This window comes from Jatropha curcas, chromosome 7 (assembly GCF_041381405.1).
Source record: "Jatropha curcas cultivar XTBG-Jc1 chromosome 7, XTBG_Jcur_1.0, whole genome shotgun sequence".
Lineage (NCBI taxonomy): Eukaryota > Viridiplantae > Streptophyta > Magnoliopsida > Malpighiales > Euphorbiaceae > Jatropha > Jatropha curcas.
Window position 1 is genome coordinate 28090628 of NC_143157.1, and position 13404 is coordinate 28104031.

The 13404-nt window shown below is 33.0% G+C and overlaps 1 protein-coding gene and 1 long non-coding RNA gene across 3 annotated transcripts; one reads left to right on the forward strand and one right to left on the reverse strand.

The window, feature by feature from the left end:
* Nucleotides 1-1639: 1639 nt before the first annotated feature.
* LOC105631978 (Survival protein SurE-like phosphatase/nucleotidase) lies at nt 1640-6126 on the forward strand. 2 transcript variants are annotated; one of them, XM_012214227.4, is made up of 11 exons: nt 1640-1795; nt 1923-2073; nt 2315-2409; nt 2998-3062; nt 3416-3459; nt 3757-3834; nt 3985-4138; nt 4742-4918; nt 5429-5488; nt 5569-5700; nt 5866-6126. In XM_012214227.4, the coding sequence occupies exons 2-10, from the start codon at nt 1925-1927 to the stop codon at nt 5674-5676; spliced, it is 930 nt and encodes a 309-aa protein (XP_012069617.1). In that variant the 5' UTR covers nt 1640-1795; nt 1923-1924; the 3' UTR covers nt 5677-5700; nt 5866-6126. The 2 variants fall into 2 exon arrangements, with proteins under 2 accessions (XP_012069617.1, XP_020534223.1); XM_020678564.3 differs by having other exon boundaries at nt 1648-2073.
* Nucleotides 6127-7777: 1651 nt separating this feature from the next.
* Nucleotides 7778-8788, reverse strand: LOC110009274 (uncharacterized). Its single transcript, XR_002284167.3, has 2 exons — nt 8378-8788; nt 7778-8081 (listed from the first exon to the last, which is right to left on the reverse strand). It is a non-coding gene; the product is annotated as an uncharacterized LOC110009274 (long non-coding RNA).
* Nucleotides 8789-13404: the final 4616 nt, after the last annotated feature.

Consider the following 13404-nt stretch of genomic DNA (forward strand, 5'->3'; position numbering starts at 1 on the left):
TTCTAATGTTCCTCAATAATTACGTCTAAAAAATTAAATTAAAATTTTTTTTATAAGTATGTTTTTGATTAACACGTACGATTTTATTTCTCAGAGAATTCAACATATTAACTTAAAAGATTCAAACTTTAAACAACTCATAAATCTTAGAGGAGGAAGGAGCTAATATTATCCAAAAACAAGGAAGGGACTGAATGAATTGGAAGCATTAATGACGGTTGGGGTGTTAGGGTTCAAGGGTCACTAAAATCCTGGCTGTCCTATAAATGGAATGGGAAGGGAAGTCTCTTATTGAGTTATTGTTAAGTACGTCTGGTTCAGGTCTGCGACTAGAAATAATCGACACGAATTATCAATTTGTTTGTTTTGCCTTTAGTGGGTGCAAGGCTAAGAGACAAATGCACTATATATGTCAGCAGTCTGCCCCTAAATCAGGGCATGCATTCAACCAGTCTGGTTTGGTTTAGTAGCTATAATATGACTACATTAATTAATTTTCTCCCGGTCATCCTCATGCATGGATTTTAATTTTAATTATTCGTTGAAATCTAAATGGATTGGTTGAGTCTTTGAGGTGTGTTTTTGGAGCTATCCGTCTCCATTTATTTTTATGGGTCTTTTGTAGGATACTGGTTTTAAATTATTGGATTTGGACACTAACCATATAACATTGCCAAAAATCAAATACTAAATTATGTGTTAAACCTAAATTTTCAATTAAAAGACTGGAATTCTTCCCTCCTTATATCAATGAAAACACCAATTAGATTATATTTGTTGTTTTTATAATACAATCATTACATTTTAAGAAGTTAAAAATTATTTAACATGCTTAAATTTGTTTGCTTGTCATTTTATTATTCTCTTAATTTATAAGTTTAGTTCATGTGAATCCGTGATTTTGGAGTATTAGTTTATATAGAAAGAGCATATACATGTGTGTCCTGACAATTATCATGTCTTTAAGGTTAATTACAAACATTATCATGGCAAATCTCGATCTTAGAGGATAAACTTTGACTGAAACATGTCAAGGTGCATGCAGTCTACTAGAAGGATCACATCATTAGATTTAAATTTTTTTTTTTTTTAAAAAAAAGAGTTTATTTTTTGAAGCGAAAAAAAAGAGTTAAAACTCGTATTTAATCAATATTCATATACGTATGGACCGTATATAAGTACTTCAGAAAAAGAAGAAAGAAATTAGGCAATTTCAAGTTTGTTTTTGCAGTTATTGAATTTAATTAAATGTTTATAGTCAGATTATGTAAATATCTTTATTATTTATACTTTAGCTTACTGTTAGTTATTAATAACAAAACATTGATTAAATTAAATTCATTATTACTCATTAATATCTTATTCATAATAATAAACTATGCAGCAAGTTTTTTCCTCTTACAAAACAAAAGGAAAATACATACAAAAGTTATTGTAGAGAGCACAGACCACAATGCAGAACATAATTCAGCCCAAAGAATTAAAAGGGCTGCTAAAGAACAGAAGCCCAATTCATAGGGCAAGCCCAATGGATACCAATCAGCAGCTTTGTGTGATCTCAGCCCATCTAGATTTTGTTTAGTTCAAGAAAATGAATTAATATATTCATTATAATGCACATAATAAAAAAAATAAAAACCTTTCGCAGATCATAACAGCGAAGATTTGACACGCTAGACGAGAACAAGAAAACCAAATAAACAGAGTGGTATTCGTGTTTTCCAATTTGACAAGGAATATTTCCCCACCACCAGACGACAGGCAGCCCCATAATTGGCTGAGAACAGATGCAATTGTACGCTCTTTAATCTTGAATCAGCTGGATTGATTTGATTCTTATTAGTACCTTTCACGGTCTCTTTTCTATTCTATTTAGTCCACCTTTCTGTACATCTCACTTAGCTCATCACTTTCGTTCAAAGAAATGGAAAACACTACCGTTTTCAGCTCCGATCAGAAGCCAACGATTATGATCACAAACGACGACGGTATTGATGCACCAGGACTCCAATCTCTAGTTCGCGTTCTGGTCTCTACTCATCGTTTCAATGTCCTAGTTTGCGCGCCTGATTCGTATGTTTTCTATCTAGTTATCCTCATAGACTTACATGTACGCTTAATTTTAGCTTAATATTAGAAATTTAAGCTAAGGTTGCTCGAATTATTAGTATTCTTAGTAAATACGATTGATACCTTTGATATATCTGTTCGAGATTTCGTAAATTATTTTTACGAATTTAATTGCATTAATTTCCTGAGTTTGCTATTTCGAATGACTGATCACTGTTCTGCTGTTATCGTATAAAATTTTCAGGGAAAAATCGGCCGCCAGCCATTGCATTACTTGGCGGCATCCTATTTCTGCTCGGCGAGTGAATATTGAAGGAGCAACAGCCTTTGCAGTTTCTGGTCTGTTTTCTCATATCTATGCACACGTACCTTATCTTGGTAAAAATTTCATTTGAGTATCAGAATTTAAACGCGTGTCAACTGTGGAGATCGGGAATTTGCTTTAGGAAGTTTACTGTTGTAGACTACCAATTGGTATAATCTGATTTCCAATTCTCTACTGTCGTTCTTCGGCATGCAATAATTTTTTTGTTGTGACTGATTTTGAACTCACAAGAATATACATATAAAAGAGTTCCTCATATTTTATATCATGTAGCAAGTTATTTATTCAGTGGAATAAGCTTTTAGAATGGGTAGCCAAGTATACATCTATCTAGAGATCTTTGAATGATTGTCTTTATTTATTATTATGGTGAATTCCAATTCCATATGTGTATTTCTATCATGTCTTCCTTTGATCTAGTTCATTACTGTTTGCTGGCAAAAATGCAAGTTATAAAATAAAAAGGAAGTTATGAAATAAGATGGATGATCAATGCCTTGAGAATGCAATCATCACCTCCAAATTTTATCACTAATCTTTGTCCATAGGTTCATCATAAGTAATTTTTCAAGAAAAAATGAACTTTTACATGTAATTTGCAGGAACTCCGGCCGATTGTTCTTCTTTAGGGATCTCCGAAGCTCTCTTTCCTTTAATTCCTGATCTGGTAGCTGTCCCTTTTACTCTGTAGCTCTGGAAGTGTGAATTGACTTGCTGTTAGAGTGGATTTAAGATCTTAACTCCTTTTTCCCATTTCAGCATATATAGTTCTCATTCTTTTATACTTAGGTCCTATAAAATGGCTTTTATTATTTCACGTTGATGTTTTAGAAGTTGCAGTTGACATAGACAAGGCAATATAACTCGCTAATCTAAATATCTCCATCTTCTGGCCACTCTATTGGACAACCATTCTATCCTAGATGAAATGCTAGCTTATGTCCTTGTTTCCATTTAGGTTATGTTAGTCAACAAGCAAAGGTATATGAAGGTGCTACTATTTCCTATTTCTTCATGCAGGTAATCAGTGGTATAAACATGGGGAGCAACTGCGGGTATCACATGTTAGTATTATTCTACATCTATGCTTTTCCTGTTATCCTAAAACTTTCAGCTACATAATTCCATTTCCTCAGTGTAGTCTTCTTGTTTCTCCTCCCTTCTTTCTCAAAATTTGATTTTGTTTAAGAAAAGAGAACCAGAATTAATTTCAGAGGAAAGGAAGCATCCCCTAACATTATGATTAAAAAAGAAAGTGTCCCTTCAACCACTATGGCTTCTAATTAACTTGTCATTAATGTAATTTAGTTTTAGTTATCTTCCAGTGGTTTATGCTTACAAGACCCTCAATAAAATTGCAGTGTTTACTCTGGCACAGTTGCTGGTGCTCGGGAGGCCTTCTTTAATGATGTACCTTCTGTCTCAATCTCATATGATTGGTATGCATACGTATTTCTGAATTCATATGTCAAGATCAGAAAAAGGATCCTGTTCTTATTAACCTTTCTACAATTAAACATCAGTAGTTTTTTTCTTAATGCTCTCTTAAGATGTCAAAGTAGTAATTTGTTCTCCTCTATGATCCATAGGGTTGGGAGTAAAAGCACTATTCAGGACTTCACACTCGCTGCTGAGGCTTGTGTACCAATCATAAGTGCAATACTTGTTGAGATCAGGAACGGAACTTATCCCTCAGGATGTTTTCTGAACATAGACCTGCCAACAAATATTGCTAATCATAAGGTAAACTTACAATAAAATGTTGCATGTAAAACCAAGACAACATTCTGGCATTGACATTTGGTTTCAGATGCATCTCCATTTCATTTCCAATGTTAGTGTATCCTTCCTGCAGGTGATTAAAATGACAAACTTTTTGTTGCAAGGTTCTTTTGGTTCTGACAAGGGTATTGTCTGTGTTAAACCTTAGATATGCTTGGAGGTGCCAATGCACATATCTTTTGATGCATGTATTTCTTGTTTTTCAGCGGAAATATGTTTGCCTGCCTGTTGATTTTCTTCTGATTAATATTATCATTTTATGAGGTTCTAAGAAAAACAGGAGTTAGTATGAGGAGTTATATGAGAGGCTGATGTTATACTCATTTCACATCTGTCCTTGTGTTGCATTTGCTTCATTCTTAATGTGGACTGTGGGCTGGACACATTCTTTATCATAAGATTACCAGTTATACTCATTTCACATCTGTCCTTGTGTTGCATTTGCTTCATTCTAATGTGGACTGTGGGCTGGACACATTTTTTATCATAAGATTACCAGTCATTGCTGCTGTGTGTATAAACTGAAATGTTGTTATTTGTGGCTGTTTCTTGTGCCTACATAAGGGGTATAAGCTGACTAAGCAGGGTAAAAGCATGTTTAAGATGGGTTGGAAGCAAGTTCCTTCCAGCATGGGAGGAGGGAAAATGCTATCAACAATGACAATGGACACAAATTCAGCAGCACCAACAGAGATTGATGTATCGGATTTATCACAAGAACAAATGTGGTTCAGGAGAGAAGTAGGTGCCATTTTTTATATACATTTAACCATTATTTCTGTTCATCTTTCTGCTAAGTTAAAATCCTGTAATTCTCATAATATCATGTAGCCCTTTCTTAATATTCCTTTTGCTCTTATAATATTATCTAGACCTTTTTTTGTCTAAAGCTAAAACTTATACCCCCCTAAAAAACGATAAATGAGATTCTGTCAATTGCGATAGCATAGTACCGTGCAAAAAAAGATCTCTCTCAGAAAGATTGGTAAGTCAGATTTCTCAACTAGCGGGTTTAGAGAATCAGTTGAACAAGGACCGGTTTGATCTAAATATTATGAGTTCATTATGATCAATCGCTACTTCAAAAGGAAATAAAACTAATTGTGGGCTACTGAGAAAATGAAACTCAATTATGCATGAGTGAGATAGTTGTTATGCTCTTTGAAAGAAGTACTATTAAAATTTTTAAAAGGAGGTTTAGATAATTGGCATGCACTTAAATTTTATAACACATCGTTCCAATTGTAATAGGCAAAAGGAGCGACAGTTGATGAAGAAGATACGGATCACAAATTTCTTCTGGAAGGATATGTGAGTTTCTTTGTTTTATATCTTAAAATTATCTGAATGAATGTATCCATAATTAACATAAATACTTGTATTCATTTCAGATCACGGTAACTCCCCTCAGTGCCCTCTCTCGCGCAGAGACGGGCTTAGAGTACTTCAAAAATTGGCTTCCAGGTGTGGTTGACCACTCATCTCCATCAGCATTGTAATGCTGTGATCCTTACAATGATTGGGTGGGTACTCTAACTCAATAGTTAGATAGTTAGATGTCTCCAAGTTGATTCATGATGTCACTGACATTCCTTGCTCAGTTTTCTGTATAATAAAATTTATCACTGCTGGAGCATTGTTTCAATCATTTTCCTGCTTTTTGCTGGCTGAAATTTTAATTTTTGCAGCACTGTTGGGTTGCAGCTGAGTCAGAGGCCTTCCAAATTTGAAGCATTGATAAGAATTCCTTATATATTGTCACATGCAAGATTTTTCACCAGCCTTATGTATGCCAGGTTTTACTTTTCATTTTGTTTTTTTTATAATTGTAGTCCAATCAAGAATGCAATAAATTTCTATCAACTGATGAAAAAGAAAAAACCATGGCAGTAATGCTTTTGTAAAATAACTCGATTCTTGATTTAGTGATAAGCAAGACCATTGACCAATTTGATTTGATAGTAACTCTTTCATTTTCTTTAAGTTGTAAAGTTACAAGAGAAGTCGATGCATTCATATAGTGTTGCCGAAGCCTATTCTTTCCGTTCCAATGGGAATTGAGGCAAACCATTAACTAAACCGAACTAAACAGTTTTTATTTTATATTATATCTAAAACAGTTGAATTTGAAAAATAACAATTATTTATGGTTTGATTTTAAAATAATTTCAAACCATCTTGGATTGGATGGTGTACAGCCCTACTTTCCAATATCTATAAACCAGACAAGTAAATGAATTAGTTTGTTCATGTTACAAAATAGTACTTGTGCTATTCGAGTCAACTTTCAGAATGGCGATGGCGGACTTGGACAAATTAATTTTCTTGTGCGGACAATGATCCACAAAGACAAAATGGATTTTCTGGCTACAAATTTCTATTGGCCTCTAAAGTCTAAACAACACTGAATTCTCACATCAGCGAGCATGGTGTAGGTTTCTTGTACCATATCATTTCTGACCCACAAGCTTACCTAATATATTTTAGTTGCTAATATGAAAATTTTACTAATGATTTTCAAATTCTTTTAATGCTTCAATGAGAAACCCTTTACCCATTTTAAAGCTAACATCCAAATTTTTTATGAATGTGGAAAGCAACTCTTGAATTGGGATATTATTAACTATTTAATTAAATTCTTAGTAGCATGTCCAAAGTTATATATTTATGGATTTGTTAATTCAAACGTGATACATATTCAGTGGTAAAAAATTGTTTCCTGATGCAATACAATAACCGCTAATGTGACAGTCAGCGTTGAAAAAAATATGGGTTCAGTCAATTTTGGTTTGGTGAATCGAAAATCGGTTTTTAGCTCAAATTAATAAATTTCGATTTGTTGGTTTGGTTAAACTTGAATCTAACCGATCGAACAATATGTACACTTTTAATATATGTTCTTCTATTGATTTAGTGAATTTTCTTCAGTTAAAATTGGTTAATGAGATAATTTGGACAAAAAATCAGCCGATTAATCTAGTCTTCGTTTCCATTTATTTCGTGCAGTTAATACACAATTAATTTGGCCAATTTAATTCAGTTAAATATGTAATATAGTTAATTCAGAAAATAATTCGATTTATTAGTTGGATTAGTTCACCTCTCAAAAAAAAAAAAAAAAAAAAAAAAGATTTGCTTTAGGAATAGATTGGAAGTTTTAGGATTGGTTAAACTACCTCTATCGAGTGGCTATAATCAATTCTGTTTTGTCCAATTTCTAGAACAAATTAAGTGAATGAGCAATACTATATTATGCTGTGATTGGTTTGTACAAGTTAGCGATTGTATAAGAATTTACTGACGGCTTGAGAATTCCATGTAGGTTGTTCCATCCATTCTATAGTTTTCAAAAGTCAACTTCAGGAGAATATGAAAACAAGAAACAAATTGCTATCTCCAACTGCTGAAACTGACAAAGCAACTATAATTAATTAAGAAGCTAAATTAATAGAAGATGATCATTTGAGTTATACCCTTCACCCAATGCCTTATGATTTTTTAGTGCCATTTAAGTGTTAAAGCATGTTTAGAATTTTGGAGTAACTATGTAATTGTAAAACCACATTTCGAGCTAAAAAAAAAAGGGAAATAACAAAGAAATAAGGAAAATAATGTTCTAGTAGTTTGTATCGTAACTGAGATGACAAGAAACTGAAAACGCAAAAGTAGAAAGAAACCGAAAAAAAAGTGTTTGACAAGAGTATATAAAACACCATAAATAGTTTATGTACATGACTGGATATCTGTCTCATTTTGGTGAATGCTTTGTATTGAAGATAAGCCATTTCTCATTGTTTTGATGGCAAGGGAGGTGCATGTGACTCCACTAGTATTGACCATAGCACCTGCACATCTTCACAGGGACAAGATTTCACATCCTCATATAGAATGTATATCCCTCTTCCTGACAATTTCAAAACAAATATCAGTTAACAAATTTGAATCTGCAAAATCAAACTGTTTTACATTTAAGTAAATTAAAGAAACATGGATTTCTTCAAAACAGTCAGATTGAAAGAAGAATAAATTTGGAGAATTTGGAAAAGGAGAATATATATATAGTGAAAGAAAAGAAAGAATGCACAAGTTTGATCTTCATTTGTTGATTCTTGAGTTTAAAAACAGAAGGCAGAATTAATGCGAGAGAAGAATTGTAGATAGATGGTGGAAAAGCATTGCAGGTATAGGGGATGGACATACTCTTTTTTGGAGTTGAATGCAGGCGAAACCAGAATTTCTTCAATGGAGAGAGGAGGGATTGAAGCCACCCCATTTAGGAGAAGAAGTGGGAGTGGCTCTTCAGCTCATGTAAGTGAGAGAATATTGGGAGGGAAAATTAATTAAGAGAGGAAAAAAAAAAAAAAAAAGAACAGCACAGTTTGCTTAGACAAGGGTGGAGTTAATAAGGAAACTGTTGTGTTGCTGAGACAAAATTTTCACAGTCCCTTACAGACCAATCATGCAATTCACATTTTGGGTATTGGTACAATGTCATTTTCAAGCCCTTTTTCACTTGTAGTAGAAGAAGCAAAGCCACCTCACCAATCATCTGTGCTTTATACACTTCTAGTTTCTAGTTTATTTCCCTCTTCATATTTTTACTCACTCACTTCCCTTTCTCCTCAAGCCTAATTTTTGGTGTCCTCCAATTTTTATAATACTTTTTTTCTTTTTTTCTTTTTTGTTTTTGAAGTAAGGAAATTCCACATAGTGAAAGAGTCCTACACAAGTATTTATTTCCCCTATCTCCACCTGTCCATTGGGCGCCTTAAAAGTGTATTGGTGATATGGTTTTTATTTTTGCTGACTGAAAAGGATTTATGGGTATAATGGGTGAGGTGTTTGGAATGTTCTAACTTTGCACATGCGATTGAACATATATTTATTACTACGTTGTAATAAAATGTACAAGGAAAGAGAGATATGGTCTCTCTTTTGATTTAAAGGAAATGTTTAGAAGTAGGACAACCATCAAGTTGGCTTCTCATTTAAGAAATAAAGAAAAACTATGGACTACCAATTTAATCATCCAATTCCCATAACTAAATTTGTTGAGAATTTTATAATTTTAATTTGGAGAACTTAATTTTTAGGTCAAGTCACTTGGTTTGTGGATAATTTATAATTAAAAAAATTACCTCTCTTAAACCAATATTATAAGCATGGGTTAATTTTTTTAATCAGTAATTTGAGAAGGGTAGGTATTACCTATTAAATATTTATATGCATGGTTTTCACGTTCCATTAATTTCTTTTTTTTTTCTGAATTGATGTTAATATTATTTTCATTATCATATCCATTTTGAAAATTGAATGCTTCATTTATAAGATAATGCTAACAATTTCAGATTATGAAAAGCCCAAAAGTGTGACCCCACTGAATTGGGCTAAAGTTTGCTCCAAATTTTCAAATAGGCCTATACAATAATTACGCTAAACTGGGTCTGCATTTTGTAATGGGCTTATCTATGGTGGTTTTTGTTAGCCCAAAGTACGCACAATAAGGGCTAAAGTTGGGCCGATGTTTTCCACATAAGCTCAATAAAATCGGACATGCAACTGGTTTTTGGGCCCACAATGAGCCCAGGAAAATGGGCCTGAATTTCAAAAATGGGCCCATATATTGGGCCTAAATTTTAATGAAACCCATTGAAGTTGGGGCTGAATTTCATAATGGGCCGGCACATTGGACCCAAGAATCTCCAGCAGCCCAATTTTATTGGGCCTGAATTTCCACAATCGGCCCGCATGTTGGGTTGAATTTCCGCATTGGGCCCAATAAAAATGGGCTTAATTTCTGCAATGGGCCTGCAGTAGACTTTCGGCAAGATTTTCACGAGAGGCCCACATATGTAGCCTTAATTCCCAATGTGGACCAGTATAGGTTCCTTTGGACCCAAATTGAGTCCAATCAATTGGACTTTGATGGCTAACTGTAAGCCTGTAAGGATATGTGGGCCTCTCCTGCGTAGTAGTTTGAATTTTTGGATCCAGCATGAACTTCTCAAACAAATAAAGAGGACATTCTTAATATTGTGCACTGTTGAACAAAGTCCGTTCTCCCTCATTGGAATTGGATTATAGAAACTAAAAATTCCATTAGATAATAAAAAACAATATTTTCAGAAAAATGCCACTTGATTTTTATCGTCTCTATAAAACAATAATATAAGTAACATTAGATTGAATTTCAATTAATTAATTTTAATTAAAAAAAGGGGGATGGGCAGGTTGAAGTGAGTCACAGCTGATTGTATGTTCATGATTTTGAGTTTGAAAATTTGATTGCTCCGCTTGGGTACAGAGTGGGTAATTATTAATGAAATTCGTACAAAGTTGATATATAGTACCTTAGTGAAGAGACAATATGCTACAATACAAACAAAATAAATGGGCATCCAGTGCCAGAGTTCTATTAGAAAGGGTAGATAGAAAAAAAAATAAAAAAATCTGACAACTGTTTCTGGACAAACAGTACAATGAAGCTGTGCTGTGTATTAATCTGAGTCAGTGAACACAGGAAACAAATTATCTTACACTGCTCATTAATAATAAAAATTTATTTTTCATAATAATGAGGTTGGGTTTGTAAAAAATACGAAGATGCTGCCAAATTATTTCCACTTCTATGTATACAAAATAATCCTTTCCCTTACTCACAAGTCACAAGCACATTAAGGTCTAATCACTTGCCTGTTTTATATTCCTTTTGTCATGTCAAAATATTAATCCACTGCCCAAATCAAAAACATCAAAGCTTAAAGATCATAATGATTATCAGACATTACTTTTAATTGAATTTTTAATTTACGTCTGTGAATCACTCATTCTCCACCAAAGCATGCATCTATTATTTTCCCTCTCAGAAGAATATTCATAGATATATATATTTGCATTTGATTTTCTAAGCCGTTCTCAGGATCACAGATCTCTCCATAGCCTCAAAAAGGAATAATGATTGAGAAAACACAAACAGTTATGAATTTATATTATTATTTTATGTGTTGGGTTGTCTGCAGAACAAGCCTTTCCCTGTCTTTTTATTTTTCTATTCGTGGCTTTTGTTCAATGTTCAAAACCTCAAGTAATTTTAAAAATCAAATAAAAATACAATCAATTGTATGTCCACTACTAAAGAACTCATGATGCCAAAGCCACCACAGGCACAGTAGGATACAGTGGTAGTGGGATTTACAAAATGAAGTGGGCCATGAACGGGTCCCATGAATAGGACCCGGATCCACATGGTCAACAAGACAGCCCACAAAACACAAATGGTTCGGACCATCAATAATCACATTGTAAAGCTGTTATTGTCATTGTTTCCTGGTAAGTGCGTGCTATCTTTTTTCTTTTATAACGGTTCCTAAAATACCTAAAAAGTTGTTTCCTCCAACCTCCATATCGCAATCTTCCTTTTCCTTTTCCATTTTGCTTATTACCTTTCAACAACGTTAACAAAACATCTGTTCCAACTCCATTATTAAGGCCAACAAAATGTTACAAAAATAATTTAATTGTATAACAATTTATTATTATTCTAACTCAAATTAATCAATAATGAATGACAAAGACACCCAATAGAAAAGGGAGAAAATGGTTTTTATCCCTGCAGAAGATTTGTGTTATAATTCAGCCAAAGTCCAAAACGACACAGACAGGATCCCTTATCAGTCGTGTCCATATGAAGCCATAGTAATGGACAAACATCCCACTGCTTATCCATTTGGCCATATGCCTCCTTTCCTATCTGCTCCGTTGTTTACTCATATCCTTTTAGTTTTAAATAATACCCAATTTACTGAAAATCATCAATAATAGGAGGATTATCTATTCATAAATTTTTAATTATATATAGTATTTTTCATATATATTTCCTAAGTTGTCATTTTATATTTTAATAACAAGTGTCGCTAAAAATTTGTAAAAACAAAAAAAATTATCGGTTTAAAACTGTTAACTACCATATCTACTGTAATAACTAATAATTAATACAAAAAGTTATAAAAAAAAAAAACCGTTATCCAAACTATTTATTTGGATAATTCAATCTCTAAAGGAAAAAGATTGATTAGTTAAATTTGTATCCATAACGACATAAATTATTTTAATCTAGATTAGGTTAACGTCAATTCACATAGAGAAAATTGTAAAGCATTTGGTACAGCATGCATGGTTTGAATTTATTCAATCATTGTTTGGAACATATATAATATAGTATTGAAGTATCTAAGTATGTGTTACATGGAGGGAGGGAAGGAGGGAGGGCTTGCGGTTTCAAATTTTGAAATGCAAGACAGAGTGGTAGGTGAAATAAGGATTAACGAAACCCACTTTACCATACTTGGGCCACATGGGATTTGTCTTCGTGGCAACAAAATCATATTCATAAATTTCATTTTCATATCCACCTAATCAATCAATCTGACACGTCATAGTTGGTAAATATCAATTACCACTATTATGCGACGTTCAACATATCTATACGTATTTTTCTCAAAACACGTATTTTTTTAAATTCGAATTAAATCATTGTTTAAGTAAAGCATTTTGAATCTTGATAATTTTAAATTACATTTATAATTTTTATTTGATAATTATTTTTCATGTACTTATTTATATTGTTTAAACGTTACTCTTTTAATATTTAATTACACACTAGTTAAACTGTTGATATATATTAAAATAATTAATAATTATTAAAATAATTAATTTTATTATTTATTTTAAATTTTGAAAGATATAAAATCAGAATCTGTAACATGTTTGAACGAAGACAAGCGAAACAAATCCTTCACTACATTACACCTTCCCTATTGTTATTTAATTAAAACGATAAAGCTTACACTTTAGCTTTGGAAAGCTCATCTCACCAGCCTAAACTACGCTTTTGCCTCCTTTATTTTATTTTTATTTTAAATTTTAAACGCAGTGAAGACGACTATTTGCTTTTACACCTGGGATTATATATTTATACTCTCACGTGCCAGTTGAGATCGTGAGAGCCAACTTCTTAGTATTTTCACGCATTTGCAGTCGCGGAAGAGTTTTTGCGCGTAGGATAGGCCAAATAATTGTAAGCGGTGCGGTGCATGTGTTTCCATATTGACTTTTGAAGGTCTTCCGTCTTCGAGCCTAGAAGCTGTTTCGAGTTTCAACTGGAAATGGATTAAAGAAATAAATATATAAAAGTGGGACACGTGGAGAATGTCCGAGGAGGCCTCCGC

Coding starts and splice junctions, on each gene's coding strand:
- LOC105631978 (XM_012214227.4), top strand. CDS start 1,925: ATGGAAAACACTACCGTTTTCAGCTCCGATCAGAAGCCAACGATTATG. Junction 3,460..3,756: donor AGCAACTGCGGGTATCACAT/GTTAGTATTATT, acceptor ATAAAATTGCAG/TGTTTACTCTGGCACAGTTG. Junction 4,919..5,428: donor AAATGTGGTTCAGGAGAGAA/GTAGGTGCCATT, acceptor CAATTGTAATAG/GCAAAAGGAGCGACAGTTGA.